A 22,520-nucleotide genomic window follows, 5' to 3' on the forward strand; every position below is an offset into this window, starting at 1 on the left:
TCTAGTCTCCTCACAGCAGCAAGTAATCTATAAAATATAATCAGGCCAAGTTATTCTCAGGCATAAAATCCTCTAAGGTATTCCCACCACACTTAAAATTTAAATCTAAACTCTTACCATGGGCTTAAGGCCCCATAGCTTGGCCTCCTGCCCACATCTCCTGCTCTTCTCCTTCTTAAGTGCTCTGCACTGACCATGGGGGTCTTCTTGCTGTTCTCACTTCACGACCTTTGCACTCTGCTTCCTCTGCCTGAAGGGCTCTTCCCATGTATTTTTGTATGGCACATTCCCTCATGCAGTCAGATCAATGCTCAAATATCATCTCCTCAGACCACCCCGACTAAAATAGATCCCCCCACCAAGTCACTCTCAAAGCCTTGACCTGTTTTGTTTTTCTTCATAGCTCTTCTTGCTCCTTTATATTATTTACCATGTTTACTTCTGCAGATGTTTGTTGTCAGCCTCCCCCACTAGACTGTAAGCTTCACGAGGTAGGGACTTTATCTCTTTCAGTCTCCACTATGTTTCCCAGTGTTGTCACATAGTAGGTATCTTATAAATATATGTTGATAGAATGAATAAATTAATTATTAGAAAAAAAATTCATTCCATTTCAAGACTGAATTTATGTGGGATGAAAGATGATTCAAAGATTCCATCCTTGGGTAATTGAAAGCATGACAGAACTGGGACATCAGGGGTTGTAGGAACATAGAGTTGGAAGGTGTCTAATGTCATCCAGGTCACCCCCTTACTGTAGAGATAGGATTGAACGATGATCTCAGGATCATAAAGGTGGTATATCATGGACTGGAATCCATGTCTTCTGATTTCCCTGGCTTATGTTCTTTCCACAACATCACACCATCTCATTTGAATTAGCAGAAGGAGATGAGGTTGGATTTTAGAAAAAATGATAAAGGTAAAATGATAAATTCAGCTTTGGACATGCTAAGTTTGAGGTGCTACTGGGTCATTCAGATTCAGATGTCATGTGCTATTAGATACAAAAACTGAAACTCAGAAATGAGCTCAGATACCTGAATGGATTTTGTAATTGAAACTGCAGGAGAGGATGAGATTATCAAGGGTAGATAAAGAGCAAAAAATAAGAGAAGAGAGAGAAAAGGAAAAAAAAGAAGGCAGAGGCCAGAACCTTCGCACATGGAAGCAAAGCAGTTTGTAGAGAAGAAAGGATCCACGTGGTTTCATAAAGTCAAAAAGAAAGAAGGTCACCTGAGGGAAGGTCAAGTAGGACACGGACTAGGGCAGGAGTAGAGGTGGCTTCAGCAGCGAGGGGTCAAAGGCCAACTTGAGAAGATTAAGGCAATGAGGACAAGGCCTTAGTGGCTAAGAGCTCTGCAGTTCAACTCCTGGATTTGGGTCCAGACTGCAGCATTTACTGTATGTCCCTGGGCAAGATTTTTAATCTCTCTAAGCCTTATTGCCTCATCTATTAAATAGGGATAAAATTAAAATCTATCACATAAAAGTGTTATAAGAAATAAATGAAATAATCCATTTAAATTGTTTTGCACAGTACCACAGTAACTGCTCAATAAATTTAGATATTATTTCTCTTGTAAGAGTTTGGAATACAAAGGAAGGAGAAAGATAAGATATAAATTTGGGTAATTAACAGGGTCAAGGGAAGACTTCTCTTGAGGGAACAAAGTCCTGTAAAGAAAGGAAAAAGGGTCACAAATTTAGGCACAGGGCTTAGTTTTAGGGACAATAAGATAGATTTTGAGATGGGAGCACAGAATGGATTACAGGGATAAGCAGAGATATGGCTATTTTGATAAAGAGACTCATATTCCAATGTCACTTGTTAGATCAGTCCATGGCTCCAGCTTGTTGGGAGCTTTTGAGTTCCTCTTTCTTACAATACTAAATGTTGGCTGATAATTCCAACATTCTGAAGTAATATAGTTTGATAAGCACTCGGCAGGGGCCTGCCAGGTGGCGCAAGCGGTTAGGGGTGCGCTCTCCGCTGCAGCGGCCTGGGGTTCACCGGTTCGGATCCCGGGCGTGCACCGACGCACTGCTTGGCAAGCCATGCTGTGGCGGTGTCCCATATAAAGTGGAGGAAGATGGGCACGGATGTTAGCCCAGAGCCAGTCTTCCTCACCAAAAAAAAGAGGAGGATTGGCAGATGTTAGCACAGAGCTGATCTCCTCACACACACACAAAAAATACAATGGCACTGGGCAGAGCTAAGGCTAGATCCCTACAGCATGCCCTAAGAAAGCCTCTCCAAGACGCCATTGATGAACACTGAATCAAGTTGCCATTGATTCAACACAACCTTTTTAGAATCTCACGACTGGAAGGCATCTGAAAGGCCGTTGGCCCAGTGTCACCTGAATTCCCTCCACCGCATCTCCAGCAGGCAGTTGCATATAAGCTGTATTTGAACAGTATCCCAGTCTTTCAAGCCAGACCTTTGTTCCTTAGGTTGGACTCTTCAGCACAGAAATTTCTCCCACTGATCTGCCATAGGACTTGAAATTGCCACTTTCAATCACTCCTTAGGCTTAAGGGACTGAAGGATTCTTTTATGGGAATCCTGGGATTGGAGACACTGGTAATGCCTTGTCTATGGGTCCTTTGTTAGTCACATAGGACGACCCCAAGGATAGGTAAATCCCAATGTGCAATGGGAGGGGCTGGAGTAGAGGGGATGTTAAAGAGCATAAGACGTTGCTAAAAGGGTCAGTCCTAGAGAGCTGCAACGTGAAAGCACAGGGATTCAGAGGAAGGGAAATACTGAAGTCACATTCATCCTTCTTCACACCTTTAGCTTGTTCTGGCTCGAGGCTGGTCTTGGGGTGAGCTACCATCTAAAGAGGAGGCCAGGCCTGAGCATTCACTCATCGCCATCATGTGACAGAGGACATTTCAACTACTGGCAATGAGATAATCTGTTCAATCCATTTAAATATACCCAGCCAGAGGTTCATGGATCTGGCCTAAGCTAGGAGAGCTGAAGGCATTCTCACTCTACCTGTGGACAAGACTTCCATCTCCAGCCACATAACCCACAATCCCAATGGAGTCCAGCCCATCACTCTCTGAATTCAGCTACTTCTGAACTTTGTGTTTCCTCATCTGTAGAATATCTTATCTGCTAGAATGCAGAGAGCTGGAAAGAACCTCCGGTGGGTCTTCCCACTTCTAAATTCCATGATAGCAGCTCAGCTACAAGACCTCCCTGGAGACTCAAGAGGTCATGGCAGGTGGCAGGAAGGAAAGGAGAGTGGCAGCTCCAGAATTTCAATGTAGGACAGACTTAGAGCCAATCTATTTGGAGGAGAAGGCTGGGGAGCTTGTCGTGGACTGCACCTGCGTGGCAAGCCACTGTTTTCACTTCAATTGCATGAGCACTGGGGGGAGTTAGGGAAGGTTGACAAGATTTGGGGGGATCTAAAGCTCCTCACCAACAACCCCTTGTGCCATTTCTGGAAACAGTTCCTGGTAGATGATGTGGTAATTGCTCCAGCTCCACACTCCTGGCCATCTGCATATTCTTCTTTCAGCTTTAGGAAAAGAAAAGACTCAACAGTGGTATTGAAACATTACAACAACCAGCGGAAGATATTCCTTTTTCCTCAGGAAACTTTGGTTATCACTCTATGCATTAATTTTCTCCTCTGCCTGAGTGTATAATGTGAGTTGGTTAAGATATGGCCAAGAGAAGCATAAAAGAGAAGACTAGACAATTTGTTAAAAGGCAATAAAAGTTTAAAAAAATTCTCTTCCTAATTCAATGATGAAATTATTACTGTTAATGGAAACTGAATTAATTGGTCTATTCTGGCCATAAACACTTTACCATCTACAATAAAACACTAGCATTAATACTAAACACTGTGTATCTATTAATAGCAGTTTTCATCTTCATAGTGCTTTATCAACAACTAATTAATTAAACAAACCTATTTTAATTGGTTGCCATGGTAGTAAATAGAGATGCACAGAAATAGTTGTGTCCATCAAATTTGTTCTTAGCTCCTGAACCATAATTCAGTTTGCGCAATAAATCATCATTATGTAGCACTATTATGTGTTTAGAATGATAATTACTATTAGTTAGTAATGAAAAGTTTTGCAAGTACACATAAATACATGCAATAGCAAATATTTATAGAGATAATTTTTATCTTTGCTACCCATAAAATATTTTCCTTACAGAATCTAATAGCCAAAAATGAAAATTTCATCTGTAATTATTACTCTGTTTATGTCTTATCTATTGTGTTTGTTCCTGGGTACCCATCCTGAGAAGAGGATCATCAGAATGAAAAAGGCTTCAAAAAACTTGCCGTTGAATTAACAATGACGAGAGGAGTTGTAGGGGGAGGGTGGGGAGATGACACAGTCACCATCTTCAAGTGTCTGAAGGTCTACTGAGTGGAAGAGGAATTGGAGTGATGATTTGTCCTCTGGGGTCCAGATCAGAGTGAAGAGTGGAAGCCACAGAAAGCCAAGTGTGATGTGAGGCCTCGTAGCGCAGATGTTATGGCAAATGCTCTGGAGTCACACAGACTGGGCATAAATCCAGACTCTGTCCTTTCTGTAGGTCAGGCTGCCTGCTCTAAACAACAGGCCTGTTGCATGGGGTGGTGTGAGGATTAGCACACTAATGCACTGAGATAGCGCTCAGGCCTATGCCTGGTACATAGTAAGCAGTGCATTAGTGTTAGCTCTTTATTCGTGGAGGATTTTTCTTTAAAAGGCTGTTAAAAATGGAATGGGCTGCTTTGTGAGGCAATGACTTGCTTCTCTGTCACCAGAAGTAATGAAGCAGAAACTAGATGGTCACCTGATAAAAACATTATATAGAGCTTCCTGCTTTGAGGTTGAGGTTGAAATGGATGATTTCCAGGTCCATATGATTCCAGGGAAGGAGAAAGGACTTCTATTTTCATCCTTCACCTTTTTCTACACTGGATTCTTGTTATAATGTAATACTTGGAGGACCTATGTATGTGACATAGTATTATTGGTTAAATGGTATTAAGTGGAGCAAACTTTTCCTTGCAGACTTTTTCTCTGAACTAGCCCTAACTCTGGGAAAAATATCCACTAATTTTGACTATTTAGTCTCTGCCAGGTTTTCCTCTGAGACCATTAGGTTTTTTTCAAATGGGGATTTTTTCCAACTAGTTTCCCTAAGTCTGTGGCTCACTGTGTTCTAAAATTACAAATTAATTCCCTTAATATCCAGAATGTTCTCTGTCTATAGTCACATTTCCCTAAATATTTATATCTATCTTACCTTGTGATTTAACTCCTCTATCAGTGAGCAGGCACAGAACCAATGTAGGTTGTAAACAGTGGGGACTTTCCCATTGCACGTTGAGAGAGAAAGTGCATTATTCTGCAGTGTGTGTGTGTGTGTGTGTGTGTGTGTGTTTAGTGTGTGCGCGCGCGCGCGGTGGGGGATTATTTACAGGATCTGGAGATACTCTCTGTCAGATATTGGCTTCATATTTTTGTCTGGATGCCCTACCTCCTATCTTTCTACAGTCTAAACTTATAATCTACCGTATTTCCTTTGCCATTGGCTTAAGCATAAGATCTTTCTAAGCTGCAACCTTAAGAACTTTTAAAAAGAAAAGCAAATTAAATCCAAGTAAGCAGAAGAACGGAAACAATAACAATAAAAACAGAAATCAATAAAATAGGAAACAGAAAAACAATATAGACAATCAATGAAACAAAAAGTTGATTCTTTGAGAAGATCAATAAAATTGACAAGCCTCTAGCTAAACTGATGAGGAAAAAATAGAGAGAAGACACAAATGATCAATATCAAGAAAGAAAGAAAGAACATCACTAGAGATCATAGAGATACTAAAAGGATAATAAGGAAACTATGAAAAACTTTATCCTAATAATTTTGACAATGTAGATAAAATGGACAAATTCTTTAGAAGCACATTCAAGAAGAAATAGATAAATGAATAATTATATATATTACATATGTATATATTTTTATATGTTATTACATATAATTATATATATATATATTTTAAGAAATTGAATTTTTAATTAAAAATCTTCTCACAAGAAAACTCCAAGTCCAGATGGCATCACAGTAAATTATACCATTACTTTGATACTCAAACCAGGAAGATACATACCAAGAAAACAAACTGCAGACCAATATCCTTCATGAACATAGACGTAATAATAGTAAAAATAATTAGCAAATTGAATCCAGCAATTTGTAAAAGATATAAAAGAATGAACTGAATTGTGTCACCCCCAAAACCATGTGTTGAAGCCCTAACCCCCAATATAACTGTATTTGGAGATAGCGACTATAAGGAGGTAATTAAGGTTAAATGAAGTCACAAGGGTGGGTGTCCTTATAAGAGAAGAAGACTGGTGTCCTTATAAGAGAAGAAGCTACACAGGAGTGTGTGCACACTGAGGAAAGACCATGTGAGGACACACCGAGAAGGTGTCTGCAAGCCAGAAAGAGAGGCCTCATTAGAAACCAACGCTGATGGCAACTTGATCTTGGACTTCTAGCCTCCAGAACTGTGAGAAAATAAATTTCTGTTGTTTAAGCGGCAAATTCTGTAGTACTCTATTGAGGCTGCTTTAGCAGACTAACACAATAATATACCATGAACAAACAAGGTTTATCTCAGGAATGTAAGGTTGGTTTAACATTTGAAAATCAATCAATGTAATTCACCAAAATTACAGCATAAGAAAGAAAAATTATATTAGTATCTCAATAGATGCAGAAAAAGCCTTTGACAAAATTCAATACCCATTCATGATAAAAAACAACAACAACAACAACTCTCAATAAACTAGGAATAGAAGGGAACTTTCTCAGCCTGATAAAAGGCATCTACCAAAAACTTATAGCTAACATCATACTTAATAGGGAAAGACTAAATGCTTTCCCCCTAAGATCAGAAACTAGGCAAGGATATCTGTTTTTATCAATTCTATTTAATATTGTACTAAAGTACCTGACAGTGCAATAAAGAAAGAAGTAAAACTGTCTTTGTTCACAGATGACATGATTAGCTATGTAGACAATCATAAGGAATTTACTTAAAAACTAGTAGAATAAGTGAGTTTAGCAAGATCACAGGATATAAGATCAATATACAAAAATAAAATTTGTTTCTTTATATTAACAGTAAAAAATTTGAAAGCATAATTAATAAAATAATGACATTTATAATTGCATCAAAAAGCATGAAATACTTGGGTATAAATTTAATAAAATATGTGTAAGTACTGTATCCTGAAAACTACATAACATTGCTGAAAGAAATCAGAGGAGACCTAAATAAATGGATTTATATAACATGTTCATGTTTCAGAAGACTAAGTGTTGTTGAAATTGTCTGTGCTCTCCAAATTGACCTATAGATTCAAAGCAATCCCATTCAAAATCCTAGTAGGCATTTTTAAAGAAATTGACAAGTTGATTTTCGAATTTATGTGGAAATACAAAGGACCTAGAGGAGCCAAAACAATTTTGAAAAGGAAGAACAAAGTTGAAATACTTATACTACCCCATCTCAAGATTTACTGTTAAGCTAATAATCAAGACTGTGTATTAATGTAAGGATAGACACATAAGTCAATGGACTAGAAGAGAAAGGTAAAAAATAGACCCATACATGTAAGCTCAATTGATTTTCAGCAAGATAATTCCATGGGGAAAGGATAATCTTTTCAAGAATGTTAGAGCTACTGGATATCCACATGGGAAGAAAGCAACCTTGACTCTTAACTTATACCATATATAAAAATGAAGTCATAAAGTAAACATAAGAGTTAAAACTATAAAACTTCTAGAAGCAAACATAGGAGAAAATATTTGTTAGGCAAAGATTTCTTAGAGAGGACACCAAAAAACACAAACCATCAGAGAAAAAAATGGTAGATTGGACTTAATTTAAATTAAAAACTTTTGCTCATCAAAGACACTTAAGATATTGAAAGGCAAGCCAAAGATAGGGAGAAAATATTTACAAAATACGTATCTGATACAGAACTTGTAGCCAAGATATATAAAGAGGTTTTTACAACTCAATGATAAGAAGACAAACAGAATCCATTTTTTAAAATGGGCAAAAGACACTTTACAAAAGGAGACGTACAAATTGAAAATATGTACATGAAAGGATGCTCAATATCACTCACCATTGAGAAATGCTAGTCAAACTACAATGAGATTTCACCATACACACAAAAGGCCAACAACTTAAAAAAACTGATATTACCAAATATTGGCAAAAATGTAGAATCCTGGAACTAGCATATATTGCAGATGGGAATGGAAAATAATATGGCCACTTTGCAAAAGTGTTTGGCAGTTTTTTTAAAAAAATAAAAATAAACATACATTAACCATATGACCCAGCAATACCATTCCTGGGTATTTATCCAAGAGAAAATATATGTACACGCAAAAATGTGAACATAGATGTTTATAACATTTTCTTTGTAACAGCCCAAACTGGACACAACCCAAATGTCCATCAAATGGTGGATAAACAAATTATATATCCATACAATGGAACACTACTCAACAATAAAGAGGAATGAAATACAGAGCCATATAAAAACACACATGAATCTTAAAAGCATTATGTTATATGAAAGAAGATAGACAACAAAAGATTTCATACTATATAATTCCATTTACAGTCATGCATCATTTAACTATGGGGATATGTTCTAAGAACTCTGTCTTTGGGCAATTTTGTCGTTGTGCAAATATCATAGAGTGTACTTAAACAAGCCTAGATGGTATAGCCTACTACAAACCTGGGCTATATGGTACTAATCTTATGGGACCACTGTCATATATGTGGTCGGTCATGGACTGAAGTGTTGTTATGTGGCACATGACGGTACGTGGAATTCTTGAAAAGGCAAAACTAGTGAGAGCAAAGGTGAGTAATTGCTAGCATCCAGGGTCTGGAGGGAGGGGTTGACTGCAAAGGGGCATGGAACTTTTTTGGAGGGGAAAGGGTGAAATATCTTGATTATAGTGGTCATTTGCCCAACTCTATCCATTTGCCAAAGCTCATTGAATTGTACACTTAAGGATTTTGATCACCAGTTCCAACCTGTGTGGGTTTTTTCCCCATACCGCCACCAATTTTTACCCCGATTCTCCGACACAAGCTGGGTGTCCTACAATTCAACTCAATTCTGACACTATCTACCCAGAGATAGCATCAGATCCCACAGGTTAAGGGCTCAGTCCTTAAGGGACTAAGGGCTAGACTGCATCCCCTCCCCACTTCAGAGACCAATCACAAGTCCAGATTTGTCACCTGGGCTTCTGATGGAACCGGCTATAGATTGGAGGTTTCCATGACCCACTCTTCTGGTTCTATTAATTTGCTAGAGCGGCTCACAGAACTCAGAGAAACAGTTTACTAACTAGATTACCAGTTTATTATAGAAGGATATAACACAGGAACAGCCAGATGGAAGAGATACATAGAGCAAGGTATGGGAAAAGGGCAAAGAAATTCTATGCTCTCTCCAGGCACGCCACTCTCCCCGAATCTCCACATTTACAAACTCAGGACCTTTCTGAACCCTGTCCTTTTGGGTTTTTATGGAGGCTTCATTACATAGGCACAATTGATTAAATCATTGGCCTTCCATTCAACCTCCAGCCCCTCTCCCTTCCCTGGAGGTCAGGGGGTGGGACTGAAAGTTCCAACCTTCTAACCACATGGTTGGCTCTCTTGGCAATTAGCCCCCATCCTCAGGTGCAATCCAAAAGTCACCTCATTAACACAACGAAAGATACCTTTATGCTCTCATCGCTTAGGAAATTCCAAGGGTTTCAGGAGCTCTGTGCCAGAAATGGGGATGAAGACCAAATATATATTTCTAACTATAAATAACAATATCACTTAAAATTGGTGAGTTTTACAGTATGTAAATTATACCTCAATAAAGCTGATTATGAAGGAAAAGAGACCTTTTCTCCAGCGTTCCTGACTGTGGATTTATATGACTCAATAGACCAAAATAGCTGGGCTCACAGAACTTCGAAGTGAAGTGACTCAAAAAGAGCCACTGTCAGAATTCAGCCCCAGGAAACTGTCACCTCTTGAACATAATTCAGCAGTTACATCCAGAATGAGAGTCTTTAACGGGGAGGAGGGAGAAAATGGATAGATTTCCTTCCTTTCAGAAACACTTAAATTTATAGAAATTTTCAAATGTAAGAGTTCATAATGCATGTATTTTGTGATGAGAGTTCTATTTGAAGTCCTCCTACCTAGTTTGTTGACAGTGTTTACCAACATTTCTCTCTGTTCAGCCACTGACATCAATGGAATTCTTAAACAATATGCTATTTCTGCCCCAAATATTCTCTGAGAGTATTCATTCATTTATGCATTCAGTGAACATTTGTTGAGCACCTCCTGTGCTGGATAAAAAAAGGAAATAAATAAATAAGGTGTGGTCTTTGCTCTCAGGAGAGTATTATCTAGTCTGAGTTTCTTGGTGTCACAATTCAGAACATTTAGAGACTCAACTTCTGGGATTTGCCATTGTCACTAAAGACTTGCCAGAAAGACTGAGAGGATCGTGAAAATAAAGACTGCTTTATTACAAGCTTTCTCTTTTAAGAAAGCTCTTTAAATCCCAGAATGCTGGAATTCTGCAAGTGGGAAGGCCAATCTTTCCCATTCATAGAAAAAGGAGTGGAGGCCTAAGAACACGAAGGCCCCATCCAATGGCTGGACAGCGAGCGAGCTGGGGCCCTGTCTGTCTCCTGACTCCCGTTCTACATCCTGGAAGGACCGAGGATCTGCTTCATTGCCCCCCCATCGCTCATGCAGATCATCGGGGTTACTATGCTCTGCTGTCCTCTTGGAGAAATGCCAGGGTGCTTCTACAATTCCACTACACGCAGGCATCGTAATTTCCATAGGCTATTTCTATTCTGGAAAAATATTATGAGTGAAATATTTATTTCAGCAAAGAAACATTTATATGGAATCCCCCTTCAATCCAAATACTGCTTTTGAAGCAATTCCTTTTCATTCATTGAATAATTCTGAAAAAGTGATTTGTTTTTTGAGGGAAACAGGGACTTTTTCCCAAGTATTTTCAGCAATTATCTTGATGGTAAGGCATTTTCTGGTGGAGTAGGAGGATACAGATAGGTTTTCAAGTGTGAAACAGAAGAGCAGCTGTTGCTATGTAACTATATGAAGATTTTGTTTTTGTTTTTAATGGTTGGGTCAGTACATAGTACTGTACTAAGAATCTTTATATGCTCAGAAAAATAACCCAGTGCAATCATATGATGTCTTTGGACCAAACTCTCATTTGTCATTTATTCAGTGCCTCCTGTGTGCCAAACCCTGTGTAGGGCAGTGCTGTCCGATAGAGCTCTCTGCAGTAATGGAAATGTTTTATGTCTTCATTGTCTAAACATAGTAGCCATTAGTCACATTTGAAATGTGACTAGAGAGACTGAGAAACTGAATTTTTAATTTAATTTTATTTTAATTCATTTAAATTTAAATGTCTACATGTGGCTAGTAGTTATCAAATTGGACAAGAAGGGTATGAGGAATAGGTAACATGAAGCGCCTCAATATTTACTAGGTGGTTGTGGTGGAGTGGGCTAGACGTAGATGTAGAATTTTTTTCAGTGATATCTGTCCACAAGGGTACCAATCTTTCAGAATCATCACCTTCAAACATATGAATCTACAATGGAGGTGATTAAGTCTATGTTCAGAGGTACAACATATAATGTATATATACTAAGTCATCTTGCTTATTTTCTGTCTCCCCAAGCTCATTAGACTACAGGCTCCATGTGGACAGGGATGTTTTATCATCATCAGTAAACCACACCTGGCACATAGTAAATGTTCAATAAATATTTGTCACTAGTGAATGAAAGAATAACTATCCACACGAAAGATAATAAAAAATAAGCTGAAACCTTCATTATTTGTGTATATTTTTATTATTCTTACCAGACTTAGCCTAACTTATTCAGGAAATGGGGAAAAGGTGAGCTGAGTCCACTCTATGCCCCAGATCACTTCTGACCTAACATTTCCTGGGCACTAATCATAAGGCAGGCCACATCCACCTCGTCCTCTATCCTTCTTCACTTCTCTGCTCTTTTCAGTCACCTAAGCACACCAGCCACATTTTTGCTCTTTCCCTCTTGCCTCCAATCTACTTATTCATCCAGCATCCACTCAGTATTCAGCAGAGTCAAATGCCATGATGAATTTTGTCTTAGACATGTCCTCTTCGTGGTACTGAAATTCAAAACCACATGGTTTTAGATTGTTGTATATTTGAGGTGAATATTTGCTGTATATTTAAGTTGAATATTTCTACCTTGGATAATGGCAAATTTCAATCCAACAATTAGTTATCAAGCCCCTCCTATGGCCCAGGCCCAGTGCTAGAAGCTAGGACTATGACAATAAATAAGACTTAATGTTCTCTATTCTAATATATCAATTCTTTGTATGCAGTTGGTATACGACTTATACAGCATCCTCTCTATGCACTGAAGCACACATAAGAGGCTTTCTAATTGAAAATATTGTAGAGGTTAGAGTTGTTTGTATATTTAAAATAAAAACTTTTTTTTTATAAAAGTGCATATTCTAAGACTCTTGGATTGTTTGATAATTTAAATAATAAAGAAGTATGAACCATAGAACAATGAAAAAATATTTTCTGTTTTTTTGACACGAAATAACTGACATCTATGAAATGACAAAATTCACAATATTAATAAAAATGAGTTTATGACTTTAAATTTGAGGAGCATTTAATATTAATCATTGCATAAAAAAACCTAAAATGTTCTGAGATTCTACAGTTCACATAATGAAAGAAACTTGAGAAGTCTTCCCAAATTTGACAACACACTAAAATTGTTCATGTTATTTTCAATAATGAACGTGAGGCAGGAAATTTTCTAAGATGTCAATAATAATAATAAAATCCTTTGATCAACCATGCTAGAGAAAAGACTGGACTACCTTTCTATTCTACCCATAGAAAATGATGCTACAGAATCATTCTACCATTTCACACTCACCGTTGCTAGTGCCATCAAGTCGATTGTGACTCCTAGTGACTCTCTGTACAGCAGACTAGAACCCTGCCTGGTCTTTTTGCACCATCCTCTCATCTTCCAGCACTATATCAGATAATGCTCTGCTGCTATTCACAGGGTTTTCATGGGTGACCCTGCTGGTATCTGAAACAACCATGGCATTGCTTTCAGCATCACAGCAACATGCAAGCACCACAGTATGACAACTGATAGACAGGTGGTGTGGCTCCCTGACTGGGAAACGAACCCAGGCCCTGGTGCTGAGAACACTGAATCTTAACCACTAGATCATCAGGGCTGGCTTCACACCCATTAGAATGGCTATAATAAAAAATACAGACAATAACAAGTGTTGGTTAGGATGTGGAGAAATTTGAAGCTTCATACGTTGCTGATGGAATGGTGTAGCCACTATGGAACACAGTTCCGCAGGGAAGTTCAACAGAGTTACATATGACCCATAAATTCTACTCTAAGTATATACCCACGAGAAATGAAAATATAACATCCACATAAAAACTTGTACACAAATGTTTATAGCAGCACTATTCATAAAAGCCAAAAGTGGAAACAAGCTAAATGTCCATCAATTGATGAATGGATCAATAAAATGTGGCCTAACCATATGGTGGAATATTATTTGGCAATAAAAAGGAATGAAGTTCTGATACATGCTGCAACATGGACGAGCACTGAAAACATTATGCTAAGTGAAAGGAATCAGTCACAAAAAGACCACATATTGTATGATTCCATTTATATGAAATGTCCAGAATAGGCAAATCCATAGAGACAGAAAGTAGATTAGTGGTTACCAGGGGCTGAGGGGGTTGTATTCTCTCCAAGAAGACTGACTGCTAATAGTATAGGGTTTATTTTTGGAATGATAAAAATTTTCTAAAATTGACTGTGGTGATGATTGCACAACTCTGTGAATATACTAAAAACCATTGAATCATATACTTTAAATGGGTGAGTTGTGTGGTATATGAATTATATCTCAATAAAGCTCTTTAAAAAAATCATTCCAAAGAGGTGATCAAGAGTATGTAGCCAAAACACATGGAGGAAAAGTATTATAGATGTACTTTAGGAAGTTAATAGAAATACCTATTATGTAGGTATTTAATAAAAATATGTGAATTTTCTGGATTTGGTGAGGTTCGTGGAATTTGCCAACTTTCAGAAATTTGTATTTGAAATTTTTTTCCATTCTATATAAATATGCATTTTTGTACCCCCAAAATAAATAAATATTCCACAACCTAGTATCCCAAAGTAGCCTTCAGAAATAGTAAGGATTAACTGCATGTATGAATAATGCACGAGAGAATTTAAACTTCCTTTTCATTTCTTCTTTTGACCTCCAGTATGTAGGGTCTTGCGGACTTGATAGTTTCTCTTTCTTTCCAGAGGGGGAGGGATATAGTATTGGATAAAAACAGGCCAGGCCATGTCTCTTTTAGGGGCTGCTGCGTCTCTCTCGGCTGGGCCTGGGTGCTTCCTTCTTCCCTTTACCAAGGTGAATGATTGTACATTCTGACACTGAACTTGAGCACAACTGTGATCATTTGAGTGGGGGCCTGGGATCTCTAGGGGGCTGGAGTAGCAGAAATAGAGATTCTTACTCTATTTTCAATATTTCAAATAGCCTAACAAAATATTTACACACAAAACACACACTGGAGAAATGAAATGTAAACTTTTGTTTGATCTGCTTTGGGTTTTATCAACTCAGAAGTGGTAACACTGGTTAATCTGTGCTGATCAGAATCTCCAACAATTGATTATTTAAAGTGGGAAAAATGAATGATTATCTATTATATGTGATCAGTTTTGTAAGTAAAATCTTAAAACATTTTGGATTCAGGGAGAAAAAAACAAAATTTCCTTTGTGATGAAAATGGGAAACATTTCTGTTGCTTAACTTTTGAAATGCCCCTTTATTGAACATTTACTGTGGGCCAGGAACTTTACATAATTAGTCATGCTAACAACAATTCTGTAAGGTAGTATTATCCTCATTCTAGAATTGAGGAAGCAGAGACTCAGATTTTAGGTGTCTATTCCCAGGGCCCTTAACTAGTAAGCTCATGTAAATCTAGGTCCACTCTGCCTTCTATATGAATAGTTATGTCTGAGTATAGTCGGTATGGTTTTAGACTCAGCTTAAAATCCTTGACTTCCCTTTATGAGTCGTTGGTTCATTTCCCCGGTAAAGGCCGCCAGGCTAGTGGTCAAGCCTCAGAGAAGCAACTACATTTTGTACTTGGTCTTACTCGTGATTCTTTGCCAGCAAAATCATCACATACCGAGGTTCGAGAAAGGCAGTAGTTTATTGGGAATAGGCACTCAGGGACTGTCTTCTTTGAGTCTTTCCGTAACGGTGAAGGGAGGATCCATAAAGGAGAAATATGCCCGAGTAACTGGGGTGCTTTAAAACCTATACCTTTGACCAAACTGCTGCTCTGGCAGGGGAGCATGGACTGCGACCATTTTTCAGGGGTTGGAATGGATTTGTATAAGTGCATCCATTCCCTCATTCGGGTTCCTCTGGTGGCTGCCACTGGCTGGCTGACAGCTGTGAATGGGGCAGTCAACGCAAAAATAGGCGACTCAACAATGCCTCGCTGCTGCATCCTGACCTGGCGGGCATCCATCCCCAACTCAAAGCTGAGCCATGTCAGTCCGTTCCCTTTATTTGGGCATCTTCTACCGCTCACAAGAAAGAAACTAGTCTTGGTGACATTAAGGCTGTAGCACCAACATACCAAAAACACCACGCAGCTGGCCGCATGGGGTTCCCCCTCCAGGCGCACAGATCGCGCAGGCTGAACTGGCCGGTGAGGCGCTCTGCCCTCGGGGACCTCACCGCGGGCGGCACTGGGGTCTCCCCCGCCATTTGCCGGAGGAAGGCGCCCTTCCAGCCCGTGTCTGCCGCACCGGTCTGTGGCAATTTCGATCGAAAACGCCGTTTTTGAGTGAGCTGTGCCCGGGCACGCACATTCGGGTGGGACAGTCCCAAGACTGGACTGCGAGGTGGGCGGGGCCGCCTCGAAGGGGATGGACCTTAAATGGGTCGACGGTCCCCGGGACTCCGGCGGCGGTTCGTCGCCCGAGGACCCTCTCAGAGAGGTCAAGCACAACACAGACCCAGGAGGCCCCCGCCCGCTGCCCCGGACCCCGAGGCGACGGGTGGGCGCGAGTGTGGGACCCACGCGAACTGGCGCTCGACCCCGGACCCCGCGAGACGGCGCCGCCTCGGGGTCCCCTCCCGCGGCCCCTCCTGAGAGGAAAGCGCCGCTCGCTCCTCACGGGGGAAACTCCTGGGCGAGAAGACAAAGCAACAGCAGCCTTCCGCTCGCCAGCGAGGCCGGCGTGGCGCGAGCGCGCGGCGGCCGGGGGGGGGGGGGGGGGCGGGGCGGGCCCGGCACGCCCCCACCCGGGAGGCCGCCCCCTTCCCCGGCCCGCCCCCGTCCGGACGTTGCTGGGGGCCGCGCGGGCCGGCAGGCGGGCGGCAGCCTCCGCAGCCTCCGCCGCCTCCGCCAGGGTGCGCGCCGCCGCCGCTGCCCGCGGCCCCGCGGCCGTCCGGGCGCCCAACAAAGAGCGCGCTGCGCCGGCGCCCGGCCGCCCGCCCGCCCGCGTCGCGCCCTGAGGCTCGCGGCCCCGCGGCGGGGTGGCGCGGGCGATGGAAGATGGACGGAAGCGCGGCCGCGGTGAGCGGGGGGCCGGCCGGGCGGGGCGCGTGGGTCGCGCGCGGCGCTCGCCGTCCCGTGGGCGGTTGGCTTGGCTTTGTCGCTCCTCTGTCCCCGGGGTCCCTGGGCCGCTTGTGTCTGTGCCTTCCCGTCAGGTTCAGGTGACTTTTCCCTTGCTCGCTCTTTCTTTGTGTTTGTCGGGAGCCAGGAGGCGCAGCTTCGTGGCGTTCAGGGGGTTTTAATTCAGCCCTCCGCCTTCAGAAGCTAAGAGCTGGAAGAAAAGCCCGAGGACTCGTTCTTGCTTACTGATCGAGAGGACAGCGTTCAAGAGGACCTAAGGCGCCGAGTTTTACCCTGCCAAGTCAGCTCTTGTGTTTAGGGACTATCACGTTTCTCTGTCAGAAAGAAACAAAAAACAAACTTGCATTGAGCGAGCAAACAGACAAGGGGAGATTATTCGGTGTTATATTCCCAGTAGCTTTTAAAGATTTCAGTCATTCTACTTCACATGCGTTTACCTTTATCCGCGGTTTTCAGCTGTAAGTTCTGGCAAGTGATGTTCTGAGATTTTTTAAAAACGGGTTAACACTTACAGAACGCGGGTTTAGACTGTTGTCGGCGACCTTAATAAGCAAGCAAAGTTGAGCGTTACCGTGCTCCTGATGTTAAAGGATGTTAAACACCCAGTAGGCGGAGGATGTAATGGGCATTAGGATTTCATTTTCCAGAGACTGGTTTGTCCGACAATGGGATCCAGGATTTCCACTCCACAATCTCTTGAGTGGATCCAGATGTTGGTGTAGGGAAGAGGGAGATCTGGAAAATTACTCTAAATGGGACTCTGGGAACAAATGCTTCATTTCATTACTGTAATTGAATATATGCAAAGGATTTTGCCAAGCCCGATAGCAACGTAAGACAGGATTTCTGCTGTCGAGGAGCTTGCTTTCCAGTAGGAGAGACTTCTGCATAGGTTCTGATGGAAGGAGAGGCTCCGGCCAAAGGGCTTGGAAGTCCTTGGAGAGGAGCTGGGTGTAGAGCTGGCCCTTGAAGGGGAGGGTTTGGCTGGCTTTTTGGGAAGGGGAAAAGGATGTTCCCTGCTGAAGGAAAGGAAATGCACTTTCTGTCCTCTTCCAAGAAATACTTTACCATCCTTTCTTTTCTTAGAGTATTTATAAATCAGGAGATATTCTTTTAAAAAGTCATTAAATTCCTCTTAAAAGTGCAACATGCTCAACAGAACCAACAAAACAATGTGAAATAACACCTTTCCAACCAATTTTTAGTGGCTTGATGCGTATCCTTCTACAGCTTTCTTATATCCATCCACAATCATATTACAAATATATGATATTGTCTTGTCAGATGTTTCATTAATATAAGCTTTTTGTACTAAAAGGAGCATTTTTAGTGGAAAGCACTTGGACTAGTAGGTAGGACACCTGGCTGGCAGGTTTTGTCACTGACGGTGAGTTTTTGCCACTGTCTTGGGCAGATCATTTAACCTCTGTAGCTCTAACTTCCTCCTCTATGGGATGAGGGGATTGGATGGATGCTCATCAGAGCCTTCTAGCTGTAGCATTTTATAGTTTTGTGCCTACACATGTATATGCATTACTTATTCAGTAATTGTGCTCTTAATTGCACATTCTGAATATCTCTCAGTTTTTATGTTCTGTGAATGGATCAGCACTCTTATCCTGGCCATTGAATGTAGGAGAGTGATTAAAGCTGCAAAGCTAAAATAATCTTATTTTAAGGTAAAATTCCACAAGTGAATGTTATTTTTAAAGATGCATGAACAGGAAGCTTGATTTGCAAATCTGAATGTGTATTTGGCTTTCCAAAAAGTTTTGTTGGCACTGTTAACTTCATTTGTGACCGAAGAATAATACATAGTTTACTATGTACATTGTACTTGAAGTTCAGTTTTGCTTTTAATTAAACACTAGCAGTTAAAAACATGGGATACCTTAGAAATCCTTATAGGCTAGTAAGTCTTGGGAATTTGGAAATAAAAATAAAATAAGACAGAAAATTAGCTCATTGAAAAAGGAAAATTCAAAGATACTTTCCATCAATGGCTCTATTTGCTTTCTAAAACCTTGATATCTATATATTTGTTTGCTAAACCTGATGGAAGATATGGGAGTGGGATTTAGCATGACATATTAAAGGAAAAACATGTCCAAGGCATTACTAATTTTAGAGGTGATTTTTTTTTCTTTAGAAATTCTGGAATCATCTGTTATGCATTATTCATAAACTGAGACACTGCTGTGTTAATGGGTTAATCTCAGTCTTGGTTAAGGAGTGCTGAGGCAAAAACTGTGAACATTAAAATGTGTATGTACTTTGGCCTCCAGACTGGTTTATTTGAGGTTTACTTGTGATAATGTTGTCATTTGGCAGTTATGAAAAGAGCATTTCTTTGGGCTTGGGTTGGATTAGGAGGTGAGTAATGGATGGTGATCCTTCCCAATTTTTAGAAATGAATTCAGACATGATGGAGGTTTAGGCATTCTGTGAAAAATGATTTGGTGATCAGTAGGTGACCGGAGTCTGCTTACCTGAAGATGTAAGTCAGGCTCACAGAAAGCTAGCTGAGAGTCTAGTCTAACCTCAAATCTCTGCTGCCTCGAGTCTTCTCAGCATCTAGGTGTTCTTCCCTTGCAGTCTGGGCCAAGCTCAGAGGTCCTTGGCTTCCCTTGCTAAGAGCGGAGGTGTTTTGACCTTGAATGCTGCCTCGCTGCTCTTCCTGAGTTCTTTTACAGTTAAACCTGCCTGGGGCCAGCCCCATGGCTTAGTGGTTAAGTGCCCGCACTCCACTACTGGCAGCCCGGGTTTGGATCCCAGTGGCGGCCCGGGGTTCGGATCCTGGGCGCACACCGACGCACCGCTTGTCTGGCCATGCTGGGGCAGCGTCTCACATATAGCAACTAAGAAGGATGTGCAACTATGACATACGGCTATCTACTGGGGCTTTGGGGAGAAAAAGGGGAAAAAAGGGAGGAGGATTGGCAATAGATGTTAGCTCAGGGCCGGTCTCCCTCAGTAAAAAGAGGAAGATTGGCATGGATGTTAGCTCAGGGCTGATCTTCCTCACCAAAAAAAACAAAAACCTGCCTAAACTTGTTTAAGGGGAGTACAGGATCCAGATGTAATTCTCCAAAGCATTTGTTCAGAGTGCTCGTGTCTGGACAGCTCATGTTGTTTGTGATATTGTGTGCAGACTCAGAAATTTGCTGGAAAGAATTTTAGCGGTGGCGTTATTTTTTGTTTGTCCCTTTGTACCTTTCCTGTGTTTCCAAGTTACAAAACCATCTTCCAAAGACATTTTTCATACGCTCCAAATTAAATAGTGTTAGTTGTAGTGACTGCAGTGACAATGTCAACTTCTGTTGCAGTTTACAGTGGAGAAAACAGATAATTTGCAGCATGTGGTTAACAAGTTATTCTTAAATACAAATTAACAAATTTACGTGCCTCATTTGAAAATAAAGTATAGCTCATAACATTAATAATGAATCTTTGCTTATGCTGTCTTATTTATATAAAAATAGCGCATGTCCCTGTAGTCCTTGTTTTTCACTGTGCCCGGAAGGTCAACAAACTGGAACCCATTTGGTGCCGAGTGGGCAGGGACTTTGTTTATACTCCAGGGCACAGAGGTGGTGAAGCATTTTCTCTCTTGGGGACACCTGTGGTGGGAGGGAGTCATCAGCTCCTCTCTTCTTCCTCCATGTGAGAGCTAGGTCCCTGGCCATGGCCAACCACTCGTTTCTCAGGGCTTACTTGACTGCAAACAGCCATCTAGTTTGAAACTGCTTTTTCTCTGGCCACAAATCAGTGAGATGAATCAGAATAATTGGTACATGTTGATGGATTTTTTTGTGTGTGTGAGGAAGATCAGCCCTGAGCTAACATCCGATGCCAATCCTCCTCTTTTTTGCCGAGGAAGATTGGCCCTGGACTAACATCCATGACCATCTTCCTCTACTTTATATGGGACGCTGCCACAGCATGGCTTGACAGGTGGTGTGTCGGTGCTCACCCAGGATCCGAACCTGCAAATCCTGGGCCAACGCAGTGGAGCGTGCGCACTTAACCGCTGCACGCACTTAACCGCTATGCCACCGGGCCAGCCCCTGTTGATGGATATTTTTAAAAGTTTATTCTTGGGGGGCTGGCCCCTGTGGCGCAGCGGCTAAGTGCTTGCGCTCCGCTTCGGTGGCCCAGGGTTCGCAGGTTCAGATCCCCAGCGCGCACCGAAGCACCACTTGTCAAGCCATGCTGTGGCAGCATCCCATATAAAGTAGAGGAAGATGGGCACGGATGTTAGCCCAGGGCCAGTCTTCCTCGGCAAAAAAGAAGAGGATTGGCATCGGATGTTAGCTCAGGGCTGATCTTCCTCACACACACAAAAAACAAAAAGTTTATTCTTGGAGTTAGGGATTTAGGGTAAGTGACATTTTGACCTGAGCCTGGGGCTCTTTTCTTAAATAGTATTTTCATATGGGTTGTCTGAGAAGGAGCATCTTCCTTTAAAAAGTCCTAACTTTTGGAAAATGCTTATTTTCGGTGATGTTTTCAGTCACGATGCATTGTTACAATCACAGCTAATATTTATTGAGCTCTTACTGTGTGCCTCAACACCGATTCCCTCTTCTAGTCCCCGTGACAACCCATGAGGTCAGTACTGTAGTTAACTCCATCCTGAAGTCTGGAGAGGCTGAGTAACACAGCTGATAAGTGGCAGAGCTGAGATGGAAACTTGGCAGTCCACTGTTCTTAACCAGCATTCTGCTTTTGTGTCCTCCAAGTTAGCATTGTGTGTTGCAGAAACTGAGCTTTTTGGCTCTCATATTTAGACTCTGAGGGTCTTGGAATCTGAAATTGGATGACTAATTCATCAGCAACCGTTGTTTTATATATCTGTTGGCTTAAACAGTAGGACCAGGGTTGCTGTTTGGCTCCAGAGATGGAAATTGTGTGATTTTCTTTCAAAAACATGTGGTGTCTAAAGGGATCACTAAAGGGATTATGTAAGGAGTTTCATATTGTTATAAGTAACTAATTGGAATTTGAAATAAAGCAGATTAACAATTTAAAATTGAAAGGCTCACCTATTTTGACTTCTAATTACTTCACCTCATAGAAGCAATCTAGACTTTTCTACAACAGTGGGTGTTGACACAGAGAAGGCTGCTTTTCCTTGTTTTTTCTTCCCACGAGCTGGGACTTAGATTGTTGAGAAAGGAGTCTGAAACCATAAGGAGGAAGATGAGGAATGACCCTAGGGCATTAGTATGAAGATCAGGCGGCAGCTGCTCCCTGTTTCTCTTGCCTTCTGTTTCCAGACTTTTGCTTAGAAAAAGGGAATTATAGAAATGGAGCAGCTTGGTTCTTCCTATGGCTATTTGGTCTGTGGACAAGGGAAGTAAAATCATTTAAATAGAAGCAGCTGTAGCTTCTTTTGTTGGGCCTTCAGGAAGTTATTGGTTAAGGGCCACTGGAACTGCTTTCTCTGTGTTTGAAAAGTTACACGGCTTTTAGAATTTCAATTTTCAACAACACTTGCTTTCCAAGAAGTTATTTGATAGGCACAGTATAGATTGAGTCAGGACACTGAGGGAAGGGGAAATCTCTGTGTAAGAGTGAGTGGCACAGACAATGCAGTTAGATGACTGCTGCCTTTG

General features: G+C 41.3%; 1 protein-coding gene across 3 annotated transcripts in view; it reads left to right on the plus strand.

The window, feature by feature from the left end:
* The window catches only part of PSD3 (pleckstrin and Sec7 domain containing 3), a 535,293-nt gene that overhangs the window by 43,690 nt on the left and 469,083 nt on the right, over positions 1-22,520 (plus strand). Inside the window, exon 1 of one of the 3 annotated variants that reach the window (XM_058525352.1) lies at positions 16,789-16,842. The exons of the other annotated variants lie outside the window; for them this stretch is intronic. Within the exon in view, the coding sequence (XP_058381335.1) occupies positions 16,822-16,842 (21 nt within the window). The 5' untranslated portion in view covers positions 16,789-16,821. Of the gene's footprint in view, positions 1-16,788; positions 16,843-22,520 lie in introns of those variants that run through there. 3 annotated transcript variants of the gene reach the window in all.

Source organism: Diceros bicornis, chromosome 29 (genome assembly GCF_020826845.1).
Source record: "Diceros bicornis minor isolate mBicDic1 chromosome 29, mDicBic1.mat.cur, whole genome shotgun sequence".
NCBI classification, from domain to species: domain Eukaryota; kingdom Metazoa; phylum Chordata; class Mammalia; order Perissodactyla; family Rhinocerotidae; genus Diceros; species Diceros bicornis.